Here is a 12,835-nt window from a genome sequence, read left to right on the forward strand (position 1 = left end):
TGTGGGGACTTTAAAGTTAAAGTGACAGTGAACCCAGTCCTTCACACGGTACAATATCCGCTTCCGCAGATTGAAGATATTTTCGCCTCGCTATCTGGAGGGAAACGCTTCACTAAGATTGATCTGGCCCAGGTATACCTGCAAATGGAGGTAGAAGCAGCCTCGAAACAGTACCTCAGGATCAACACTCAAAAGGTCTCTACCAATACAACCGGCTGGTTTTCGGGGTAGCATCAGCTCCGGCTATTTGGCAAAGGGCAATGGATCAAGTCCTGCAAGGGATTCCAGGGACCCAGTGTTATTTGGACGACATCCTAGTCACGGGCGAAAATGACAGTGCTCACCTTGCCAACCTGGAGCAGGTGCTCACCAGATTGAAGGAATATGGGCTCCGAGCAAATCGCCACAAATGCGAGTTTTTCCAGAAGCAGATCTCGTATTGTGGCCACGTTATTGATGAAGAGGGGTTACATAAGTCCCCTGACAAGATTGAGGCAGTAGTCAAGGCTCCAGCACCGGAAAATGTGTCACAACTGAGGTCGTTCCTCAGGCTGGTGAACTACTACCATAAGTTCTTGCCGAATTGGTCTACAGTACTACACCCACTGAACACCCTACTGCAAACAGGGGTACCATGGAAGTGGAATGACGAATGTAAACGAGCTTTCCAGAAGTGCAAAGAATTGATCACATCAAAAGAAGTGTTGGCTCATTTCAACCCAGCACTACCAATTTGGTTGGCGTGTGATGCATCACCCTATGGCATTGGAGCGGTGCTGTCGCACAAGTTCCCGGACGGCTCGGAGAGGCCAATAGCCTTTGCGTCACGATCACTAACCTCAGCCGAGTGTAACTACGCCCAGATTGACAGGGAGGCCCTCAGCCTAGTGTGGGGAGTGAAAAAGTTCAACCACTATCTGCACGGGCAGAAGTTCACCTTGCTGATGGACCACCATCCACTTGTCTCCATCTTTAATCCTAAGAAGGGCGTGCCGGTGATGACTGCGCAACGGCTACAAAGATGGTCGCTTTTTCTAGGGGCGAACCAATATGAAATCGAGTATAAGGGCACGAAACAGCATGGAAACGCTGATGGGCTATCACGCCTGCCACTGCCTACTGCGGAGGAAGCACCAGCAGTGGACCCTGTCGAAATATTTCATTCGACTATAATTGAACGCCTGCCAGTAACTAACGCTGATATAGAGGAGACCCGAAATGACCCAACACTGTCTCGGGTATATGACTTGACTGTGAAGGGATGGCCAACACATGGCGACTCACTGTTGCCAGCATTCTCATCCAGAAGAGAACAGCTGTCAGTATGCCAGGGGACCTTGATGTGTGGATCCCGAGTGGTAATTCCAGCCAAGTTAAGGGAGAGAGTGCTCAATGAGCTTCACGAAGGCCATCTGGGAGGGGTGAAAATGAAAAGCCTTGCTAGGGCTTGTGTGTGGTGGCCGGGGATCGATCAGCAAATCAAGGACCTGACAAAGAGCTGCTCAGGATGCCAGAAGGTCCAAAATGCACCACCACATGCCCCTCTACACCCATCGGAGTGGCCCTCATCTCCATGGCAATGGGTGCATATTGATTTTGCTGGTCCATTCATGGACTCAATGTTTCTAATAGCCGTGGATGCGCACTCGAAATGGCCTGAGGTGATCAAAATGTCGTCCACCATCATGGAGAAAACTATTGCAGTCCTACGGACCATATTTGCCAGGAACGGCTTGCCAGAGCAGATTTGCTCTGATAACGGACCACAGTTTGTGTCCGAAGATTCATGAAAAGGAATGGGGTAAGGCATTACACATCCGCCCCGTATCATCCAGCCACAAATGGATTGGCTGAGAGGTTCGTACAAACCTTTAAGAAAGCAGTAAGGGCCATGTGCAATGACGACATTCCACTGCAGCATAAGGTGGACAATTTCCTGTTAGCCTACAGAAATGCGACACATGCAGTCACCAACCAGACCCCGGCCATGATGTTCTTCAACCGAAGGTTGAGATCTCGTCTGGATTTGCTCAGACCAAATGTACGAAGAGGTGTTGAGAATAAGCAATTCCAGCACATCAATGAGAAGCTGACAAGGAGCTTCAATGTAGGGCAACCGGTCTTGGCCCGCGACTACCGAACAGAGAAATGGCAACCAGGAACGATATACACACGGCAGGGGCCACTAATGTACACAGTGGATGTTGGGGAGAACATTGTGAGACGCCATGTCGACCAGATCCTAGAGTCCCAGGAACGAGTCAACCCCAAGTCTCGCGCACCTGGTGATGAACCCGACATACAGGTAGCATCTACCCCAGAAACAGTAGCATCGGAAACTGATGAACCAACTGACGACAGGGGGCCTCCGCGCCAAGAACACGACACTCAGGAAAGGAGCTATCCAGAAAGGATCAGGAAGCCGCCCCAAAGATTGAATTTATAAATGGACTATTTTCGGTTAATGTGCATGTTAAAAGTGTTAATTGTTAAATGAATGTTATGGTACTGTCAATCTAAAAGGGGAGGAATTGTAGTGTATGTACCTTTAAGGGGAGAACTACTTTTTACAGCTCCTGTATACTGTAGTACCGGCAGTGACCACACCTGTATATAAACCCTGAGTAGGGATCTGTACGTTTAGTTTTAGAGTAACACTCATCCAGTAAATACCTGTTGATTGTTCCTGCAGTCTCGTGTCTAGTTATTGAAGGACACACAACATCAAAAATACACGGATCTAACAACTCCCAGGGCAGGTACAGCACGGGGTTAGATACAGAGTAAAGCTCCCTCTACACTGTCCCATCAAACACTCCCAGGGCAGGTACAGCACGGGTTAGATACAGAGTAAAGCTCCCTCTATACTGTCCCATCAAACACTCCCGGGGCAGGTACAGCACGGGGTTAGATACAGAGTAAAGCTCCCTCTACACTGTCCCATCAAACACTCCCAGGGCAGGTACAGCACGGGGTTAGATACAGAGTAAAGCTCCCTCTACACTGTCCCATCAAACACTCCCAGGGCAGGTACAGCATGGGTTAGATACAGAGTAAAGCTCCCTCTACACTGTCCCATCAAACACTCCCAGGGCAGGTACAGCACACGTTAGATACAGAGTAAAGCTCCCTCTACACTATCCCATCAAACACTCCCAGGGCAGGTACAGCATGGGTTAGATACAGAGTAAAGCTCCCTCTACACTGTGCAAACAGAACAGTACCCGCTGCTGTGCCTGACTAATGCTTCCATCGCAGTCTATGTAAAACTGACAATTTGTGCTAAATCGTGGATCATATTTGTGTGTGTGCCCATGTCCTATAGAAACTAGACCGAAACCATCATTTCATGGAGCAGTTTACGGAATGATATATAAAACAAAAAGTGGCACAAAGAAAGGAAAGACCTTGCATTTCTATCACGCCTTTTGTGCGCTCAGGACATCCCAAAGCGCTTTACAACCAATGGATTACTTTTGAAGTGTAGTCACTGTTGTTTTGTAGGAAATGCGGCAGCCAATTAATGCACAAGAAACAATAGTTGAGGTGTAACTGTCGGTTCCTATTTGATTCGTATCATGGGACCCTCTGCATCAACCTAAACAGTCCTGCTCAACCTCTTACCTGAAAGACGGCACCTCCGACAGTGCAGCGCTCCCTCAGCACTGCACTGGGAGTGCCAGCCTGGATTATGGGCTCAAGTCTCTGGAGTGGGGCTCGAACCCACAACCTTCTGACTCAAATGAGAGTCTCACCCACTGAGCCACCATGCCACTTAGAAATAAAGGAAGCTTTGATTTTAATATAAATGTTTACTTTACGTTTCTGCTCGGGGCTGATTAAGGTCAGCCCACACACAGGAACAACGTAACAGGCGAAAATCTTCATTCAACAATTCATACAAGCCAGTTATTGTTCCTGAGGCCCTAGTTATCGACAAAATTTGTTTTTGTTTTTTTAATTCCTTCACAGGATATGGGCATCGCTGGCAAGGCCAGCATTTATTGCCCATCCCTAATTGCCTTCGAAAAGGTGGTGCGCAGTGCTCAGCCATTTCAGAGGGCAGTTAAGAGCCAACTACATTGCTGTGGGTTGAGAGACACACATAGGCCAGACCGGGTAAGGACATTAGTGAACCAGATGGGCTTTTATGATAATCTGGTAGTTTCATGGCCACCATTACTGACACTAGCTTTTTATTCCAGATTTATTTAATGAACTGAATTTAAATTCCCCAGTTGCCATGGTGGGATTTGAACTCGTTGTCTCTGGATTACTAGACCAGTAACATAACCACTATGCTACTGTACCCCATTGGAGGAGCATTGAACCTCCCATCATGTAACATAGAAGATAGGAGCAGGAGTAGGCCATTCGGCCCCTCAAGCCTGCTCCGCCATTCAATGCGATCATGGCTGATCATCCAAATTCAGTACCCTGTCCCTGCTTTCTCCCCATATCCCTTGATCCCTTTAGCCTTAAGAAATATATCTAACTCCTTCTTGAATATATTTAATGTATTGGCCTCCACCGCCTTCTGTGGTAGAGAGTTCCACAGGTTCACCACTCTCTGGGTGAAGAAATTCCTCCTCATTTCTGTCCTAAATGGCCTACCCCTTATCCTTAGACTGTGACCCCTGGTTCTGGACTCCCCGACCATCGAGAACATCCTTCCTGCATCTAGTCTGTCCATTCCTGTCAGAATTGTAGATGGCTTTTTTCAGTCAAAAATGAACAAAAGGTCCACCTCACCCACAGGGAGCCATTTAAGAGACAACTCAAGTCCCTCGTATCCCTCACATTTTAGTTAGAATTTTAACAACTTCACTAACCTTGGTTTGTGATTGGCATCCTTCAGGAACCATCCGCTGTTCTTGCTCCTTTCAGCCAAAGAACTGGATTTCCTCACTGGAGACGGAGTCCGGGATCTCCTGGTCTCGGAATCCTTGCTGTCACTTCCAAAAGGGAAGAGGCTGGCCGTCTTGGTCTCGTCCGGAGCGTTCTTCTTTGTGGGTTCGACGGTGGAGATGATGGGGACAGCAGCGTGCACGGGCTTGGCACCCCAGGCGCTTCCGACCTCCTCCTTCCTCTGGCCGCCCACGGCTGGAACCGAAGCGGTGTCTTCATCGTCCACTGTGATGATCGGAGGGACCAACCTGGTCTCCGCCTTCTCCGAGCCACTAGCCGTCCAGTGCCACCCCTCGGGCTCCTGGTTCCGAGCCGGCCGAGGAGACTCCTCTGCCTTGTTGGCAAGATCCTGGAGGGAACAGGACAGAGGGGAAGATGCTGGAAATAAACTGGAGGAGGTTTTGGAGGGGGGCTCCTCGCTGTAGACATGGCTCCCGTTGATGCAGAGCGACGACCTGGACAAGGGGCTCGACTTTGGCGCAAGGCCTTTGGTGTCAGTTACGTTCGTCTGGCCGACCTCATCGCTAAGAGCTCTCTTGTGTGTCATTATCTTGGGTAAGGACGGAGTGCCATCTACTGACCGAGGAGAGGAGACAGAAATTTAACACTTCAATTTGCATTCAGCCAATAAACCTGAATTTTGCACCAAGTCCCGTTCACCCATCACCCCGTGCTCGCTGACCGACATTGGCTCCTGGTTGAGCAACGCCTCGATTTTAAAATTCTCATCCTTGTTTTCAAATCCCTCCATGGCCCTCGCCCCTCCCCATCTCTGTAATCTCCTCCAGCTCGACAATCCTCCGAGATCTCTGCGCTCCTCTAATTCTGGCCTCTTGCGAATCCCTGATTTTCATCGCTCCACCATTGGCAGCCTTTCCTTCAGTTGTCTGGGCCCTAAGCTCTGGAATTCTCTCCCTAAACCTCTCCGCCTCTCTCTCCTCCTTTAAGACGCTCCTTAAAACCTACCTCTTTGACCCTCCTTATGTGACTCGGTGTCAAATTTTCTTTGATGACGCTCCCATGAAGCGCCTTGGGGCGTTTGACTACTTTAAAGACGCTATATAAATACAAGTTGTAGTTTTATTTCGGTGAGGGTAAAACTTCTCCCCCATTGTCTAACTCTCTCCCCTCCTTCTCTTGAAGGCACGAAACAGGTGGATAAGGTGGTAAAAAAGGCATATGGGATACTTGCCTTCATTAGCCGAGGCATTGAATATAAGAGCAAGGAGGTTATGATGGAGCTGTATAAAACACTGGTTAGGCCACAGCTGGAATATTGTGTGCAGTTCTGGTCGCCACACTACAGGAAGGATGTGATCGCGTTAGAGAGGGTGCAGAGGAGGTTCACCAGGATGTTACCAGGGCTGGAGCGCTTCAGCTATGAAGAGAGACTGGGCAGGTTGGGTTTGTTTTCCTTGGAGCTGAGGAGGCTGAGGGGGGACATGATTGAGGTGTACAAAATTATGAGGGGCATAGATAGGATGGATGCGGAGGAGCTTTTTCCCTTAGTAGAGGGGTCGATAACTAGGGGGCATAGATTCAAGGTAAAGGGCGGGAGGTTTAGAGGGGATTTGAGAAAGAACTTTTTCACCCAGAGGGTGGTTGGAGTCTGGAACTCACTGCCTGAAAGGGTTGTGGAGGCAGAAACCCTCACAACATTTAAGAAGCATTTGGATGTGCACTTGAAATGCCATAGCATACAAGGCTACGGGCCAAATGCTGGAATATGGGATTAGATTAGACAGGGCTTGATGGCCGGCGCGGACACGATGGGCCGAAGGGCCTCTATCCGTGCTGTATTACTCTATGACTCTATGACTCTTGCTGGGGTCCAGGTCCACGAGCAAATGCACCCCTCCGATATACAGGAGCTTGACGGATTGCCAGTTGAGAGCAATGGTTCGGGTGCACCCCACACAAGTCGAATGTAAATCTGACAGGGGAGGGCTCCTAGGGTTGGTATTGGTAATACCGGTAATGGTAATACCGGTAATGGCACCCGAAGCCCAAGGGCAGAGGTGTACCAATACAGAATATTGGGGTAGTGAAGGACGGAATGCACATATCCCATCACAATATGTTACCATATGCTGTGAAGATTAAAGGGAATTTGGCTGGAACAAAATTGGAGGGATGTGTTACTTGGCACGCTATCACTGTATGTCCACATAGTATTGGACACAGCCCAGAGGCACAGTGTGGATTTAACAATACTGGTACCAATCAGGGTAAAATTTGGTTTAAGGGATATAAAGGGGTCCTCAATAATTGACCGGTATAAAACTCTCTGAAAGGTACCATTTAGTCTTGTTAGCTGGAAAACAAAACGCAAAGCACCATGGGATACTTGGCTATATTAACTCTTTTAGACTAACATAAGTAGAAATTAGCTGACATTCTGAAATGTTGCTTGTAATTACAACCTGGTAACTATTTAGAAAGAGCCTGTTCTTGGAAGAGATAAGGATACAAAGGCACAATTCAATGTGGCTTTGTCCAGCTAGCCATGTCTCTGCTAGAAAATACTTTCCCACACCGATAACAAAAGTAAGAGATAGCTCATAATACTGCTGTTTGGATTTTGGGATGATTTTGAAATGACAAAATGGACTCAGGCTCTATATATTGGGTTACTTTTGGGAAAATAAAAGATCCTCTAAAATAATGATAAATAAAAAGTGTTAATAACTTGGATCAAGTGAGAACGTTTGATCTATGTTTTCTATCTCAAATACTGTACTCGACAGTAAAGTTTCTCCAGGACTCATGAATGAGATATGAATGGTAATTAAAGGAAAGTGTTTGAGGGTGTAAGATTGAAACAGGAGAATTACACTACTGAATGGGAATTTTCAAAACTTTCTAGTGAAAGTCAGGAAAGTGTAGTTAAGAATAGTAAATTGATAGCTTGCTCTTGGAGACATTTGTGTCCCTGCCTTTAATGAACTTTTAAGAAAACTGAATTTGATAGTCTGGCCATTACCCAAGACATCGGGACCATGCAGAGAAAGATGAGCAAAGATCTCCAGGTGACTACAATCTTTTGATAAGATACCTGAAAGCCCGAGAAAGGCTTGTATCGAATGGCATGTGTGGCATGATATTGAGATATCGGTAGGAGTTTGCAAATGTGATTCGGTACATATGAGGCAATTATCATCCAGGAATGTGTGGTGAATCTGCACTGAAGAATGGGTCTCAGACATGCTCAGTTACTTGACAACAGCAAGACATGAAATGGTTAATGTGGCTCAGGAGAGCGAGACAACTTTTAAAGCATTGACACATACTCCATCGAGAAACTATCTAAATAATGAAACAATCAGAATAGAGTTAAACACACTGGTACCTGTTAGAGGGATTGAAATTGAAGTTGAAGTGGAGAGTTACATGGAATCTAGATTGGTACAATTGAGGGCCAAGGAGAAATCATGTTTAGTATAGAATTATCCACAAGATGGATACAAGTAAAAGAGATCTGGAGGATCTTTTAAATCCATGATTTGTTGATTAGATGTTAAACTGTAATGTCGCTTGAAATGATTGTAAGACTGAATTTAACTGTGACTGTAATAAATTGTGTTTTGTAGGTAACAGAGTGTGGGGAAAAACCAGTGCGAATCCAATATGAGGTGATTTTGGTGGTGCCTCCTGTGTCACTACTACTGCAATTACCATGCTTTACAGGTCTAACAGGACCTGTCCCATAAACCAACATGTTTTTAAGTATGAGCTACACAATTATGTGGCACAATTCGGATACTCGGATATGACATTCCCCTGTTGTTTGTGGGTTTCAGTGAGCTCATGATGCGACTGAACTCCTCCCTAAAGCATTTTTATGTTTTGGAGCAAGACAACTCGAGAATAGATATTGAAATTGACAGCATAGGGGACAACTCACATTGGTGGGATATTGGGCTTAATACATCAGCACACCCTTAGGTTCATATTATTTCACATGCTCTGGTAGCTATCCAACTTGTAATGATAGTGTATTTGATATATGTAACGTGTGTAGTAAGATTTTGATACATAAGCCAATTGGCTACTCATGCCCATGACTGACAAGCATTAACAAATTAATTGAGCACACCGAAAGAGAAGATCCGAAGTAATGTAGAGGAGACCTCAGGCGGGGTAACATCAGGAAAGATAGAAGAAACAGAGGATTCCCAGGCGGGGCAGAATTGGAACACCGGAACAGTGAATTGAATTTGAGTAAGGGGTCAGAGGTTGCTCCTCCCCCTCAAAAGGAATGGACTGTAAGGAAGGGAGAAATCTTCAAGACTTCCTACTAACGCCCAAGTTGAGAGAGCAATAAGAGCTAGCTAGATTAGTCAAGAGCTGATTGTGAGAAGTCAATAAGGATATTTCCTTCTCGAAGAAGGGAATTGTAAGAAATAGCTGTTAGATTCAAAGATGGGTTTTAATTCTTAGACCAGGGACTGACAACAGGCAAGCGGAAAAAGACAGCATAAATGCCAGCAAGGTCGAATATCAAGCATCAAAAGAAAAATAGAAATGATAAGGGAATGGTAAAATGCAAGGAAACAGGGAGGATAGCACCTGCTAGATAACAAGGAGCCACGAAGCCATAAAATGCCCTTGAAAAATCTTGACAAAACACTCCTCAGAAAGATAAGAGGAAGGCCTTGTACAATAGGATGGGGATCAAATTGTGTGTTTCTGTTGATTAAATGTGCTTGCCACCAGGCGGCTGCTGCCCCGCGAGCAAGACGCCTTGCAGGTCGCCGCAGACCATTTTTCCATCTTAAAGGGGCATGTTATATTTAGTTGCTAGATTGTTTTATACCTTTTTCTACTTTTTATAATTTTTCTACCTTTTTACTTTTTAATTTTTACCTGAATGTATTTTTCAAAGCCAAAGCCATAAGCTGAGGGGAGCTCCTCCCACTTTTTAAGATGCACTAATTAATTTAAGATCATGAAATCAATTAACTTATTAAAACCAGGCTTTTACTGTGGCCACCTAAAATCCTGGTTGATGTAAATTTGTGCAGAGCCACTGATCCGGACAGTGGCAAAACACAGCAATGATTGATTATATTTTTAATCTGACTCTATTTTTATGATACAATTTTTGAAAGAATCAAAGGGGGGAGTGTTAGGGAATATAATATTTTAATAACATAGATTTTAATATGATTAAACTAATGATTTAAAGAAATCTGATTATGCTTAAGCTGACCACGTGCCAAAGGATGGTGTGATGTATCAGATCCAATCACAGCTGGTAACGTCACATCAGCTGACTTAAAAACTGAGAACAATGAAAATGCTGATTTAGCTTAAACTGTGAAAGTGCTGATCTTAGCTTAAAACTGAAAGTGATGATTCTGCTTAACTAGAGAACAAAGGAATGATTGATGTACCAGAGATCCAATCAGTGTGATGTAGTTGAACCAACCATAGCTCTGCATGCATGCTGCTGAGCCAATGGTAATAAAGGGGGCGGGTACATCTGCTGCTGTATAAAAACCAGTCATTTTGAATATGATGTTAGTCGGATGAAGGAAGTCAAACAGTGTAAATCAAGTGATGCAATAAATCGACTATTTAAAACTTACCACCGGACTCACAAACTTTTATTTTAGTGTGTTGACCTCAGATCAGTGTGGTCCACTGAAATTAATTACCCAATCTAACACTTGCCCAGGTGGCCATTCTTCACGCGTAACCCAGACAGCAAGCATTGGCAGGCTGTTGGACTATGGAGGGCATCACAGCGAAGCCCAAGTCGGTTTTCACTTTCCAGCTAAACGGGATCGTGAACCCCAGGCGATTCTGTAGCCCAGGAGTGCGGAGGACAGTTGTGGCATCCCAGCCGAGGGTCGAACTGGACTCCTCCTGTTCTTCGATGCTCAGTACCACATTGGACAGTGTATTTAAAGAAAGTCTTGCATTTATATAGCGCCATTCACCAGCTCAGGACATCCCAAAGCGCTTTACAGCCAATGAAGTACTTTTGAAGTACTTTTGTTGTAATGTAGGAAACGCAGCAGCCAATTTGCGCACAGCAAGCTCCCACAAAAAGAAACGAGATAATTTCCAGATAATCTGTTTTTGGTGATGTCGGTTGAAGGATAAATATTGGCCCAGGACACCGGGGAGAACGCCCCTGCTCGTCTTCGAAAATAGTGCCATGGGATTTTTTACGTCCACCTGAGAGGGCAGACTATGCAACAGACTCGAGGGCTAAATGGCCTTCTCCTGTTTCTATGTAACAGGCTCGAGGGGCTGAAAGGCCTCCTCCTGCTCCTGTGTAACAGGCTCGAGGGGCTGAATGGCCTCCTCCTGCTCCTGTGTAACAGGCTCGAGGGGCTGAATGGCCTCCTCCTGTTCCAATGTAACAGGCTCGAGGGGCTGAAAGGCCTCCTCCTGCTCCTATTTCTTATGTTATGTACAGCACTTACCAAATCGAAAATGGAAGGTCATGCTTGACCAACCTTATTGAATTCTATGAAGTAGTAACAGCTACCATTTACATAATCGATTTGGACTTGGGAATCGGAAGTACAATTTCAAAATTTGTGGATGACACCAAATTGGGGGGTGTAGTTAATACGGCAGAGGGCTGCGACAAAATACAGGAAGACATTAATAAACTTGCAGAATGCGGGTGTAATCGGGAAATGAACTTCAATACAGATAAGTGTGAGGCAATAAAATTTGGTAGGAAGAATAGGGAGGCCACATACTCCTTGGAAAATAAGGTTCTCAATGGGGCAGAGGAACAGAGCGATCTGGGGGTACAGATACACAGATCATTAAAAGTAGTGACACCGGTTAATAAGGTCATAAAAAAGCAAACCAAGCACTGCTGGAGCGGGTTCATTTCTAGAGGGATAGGATTGAAAGGCAGAGAAATTATGTTAAACTTGTATCGAACCTTGTTTAGACCACACCTGGAGCACGGTGAACAGTTCTGGTCTCCATGTTATAAAAAGGATACAGAGGCACTGGAGAAGGTGCAAAAAAGATTCACAAGAATGATACCAGAACTGAGAGGTTATATCTATCAGGAAAGATTGAACAGGCTGGGGCTCTTTTCTCTAGAGGCTGAGAGGTGACCTGATAGAGGTCTTTAAGATTATGAAAGGGTTTGATAGAGAAGATGTTTCCACTTGTGGGGGAGACCAGAACTAGGGGCCATCAATATAAGAGAGTCACTAATAAATCCAATCGGGAATTCAGGAGAAACTCCTTTACCCAGAGAGTGGTGAGAATGTGGAGCTCACTACCACAGGGAGTGGTTGAGGTGAATAGTATAGATGCATTTAAGGGGAAGTTGGATAAACACACGAGGGAGAAAGGAATATGTTGATGGGGTTTGATGAAGAGGGGTGGGAGGAGGCTCGTGTGGAGCATAAACACCGGCACGGACCAGTTGGGATGAATGGCCTGTTTCTGCGCTGTAAATACATTGATCATACTTTGTAAAGTAGGCCTCAGTGATGAGAATGAAGAGCTCCTCATCGTGTGCCTGAGCCAATGTGTGCTCAGACCATCCAGTAGCTCCTGCTGGGAGGTGCAAATGTGGATGCCAGAGGAAGACAGGATCACTCTTGGGTGAAATTGGTCCCATGATCAAGCGGGTAAATAAACACAATCCAGGAGAGCGCGAGCTTTACTCTCTATCTAACCCGTGCTGTACCTGCCCTGGGAGTGTTTGATGGGACAGTGTAGAGGGAGCTTTACTCTGTATCTAACCCGTGCTGTACCTGCCCTGGGAGTGTTTGATGGGACAGTGTAGAGTGAGTTTTACTCTCTATCTAACCCGTGCTGTACCTGCCCTGGGAGTGTTTGATGGGACAGTGTAGAGGGAGCTTTACTCTGTATCTAACCCGTGCTGTACCTGCCCTGGGAGTGTTTGATGGGACAGTGTAGAGGGAGCTTTACTCTG

At 45.7% G+C, this 12,835-nt stretch overlaps 1 protein-coding gene across 3 annotated transcripts in view; it reads right to left on the reverse strand.

Moving 5' to 3' along the window:
* The window catches only part of LOC147123790 (rab11 family-interacting protein 5-like), a 124,850-nt gene that overhangs the window by 52,144 nt on the left and 59,871 nt on the right, over positions 1 to 12,835 (reverse strand). For 2 of the 3 annotated variants that reach the window (XM_085976062.1, XM_085976069.1), the window contains exon 3: positions 4,833 to 5,484. In XM_085976062.1, coding sequence (XP_085832188.1) covers positions 4,833 to 5,484 — 652 coding nt within the window. The remainder of the gene's footprint in view (positions 1 to 4,832; positions 5,485 to 12,835) is intronic. The other variant, XM_085976055.1, reaches the window with a different exon arrangement.

This window comes from Somniosus microcephalus, chromosome 2 (assembly GCF_052327205.1).
Source record: "Somniosus microcephalus isolate GS21.2 chromosome 2, FLI_Smic_1.0, whole genome shotgun sequence".
Lineage (NCBI taxonomy): Eukaryota > Metazoa > Chordata > Chondrichthyes > Squaliformes > Somniosidae > Somniosus > Somniosus microcephalus.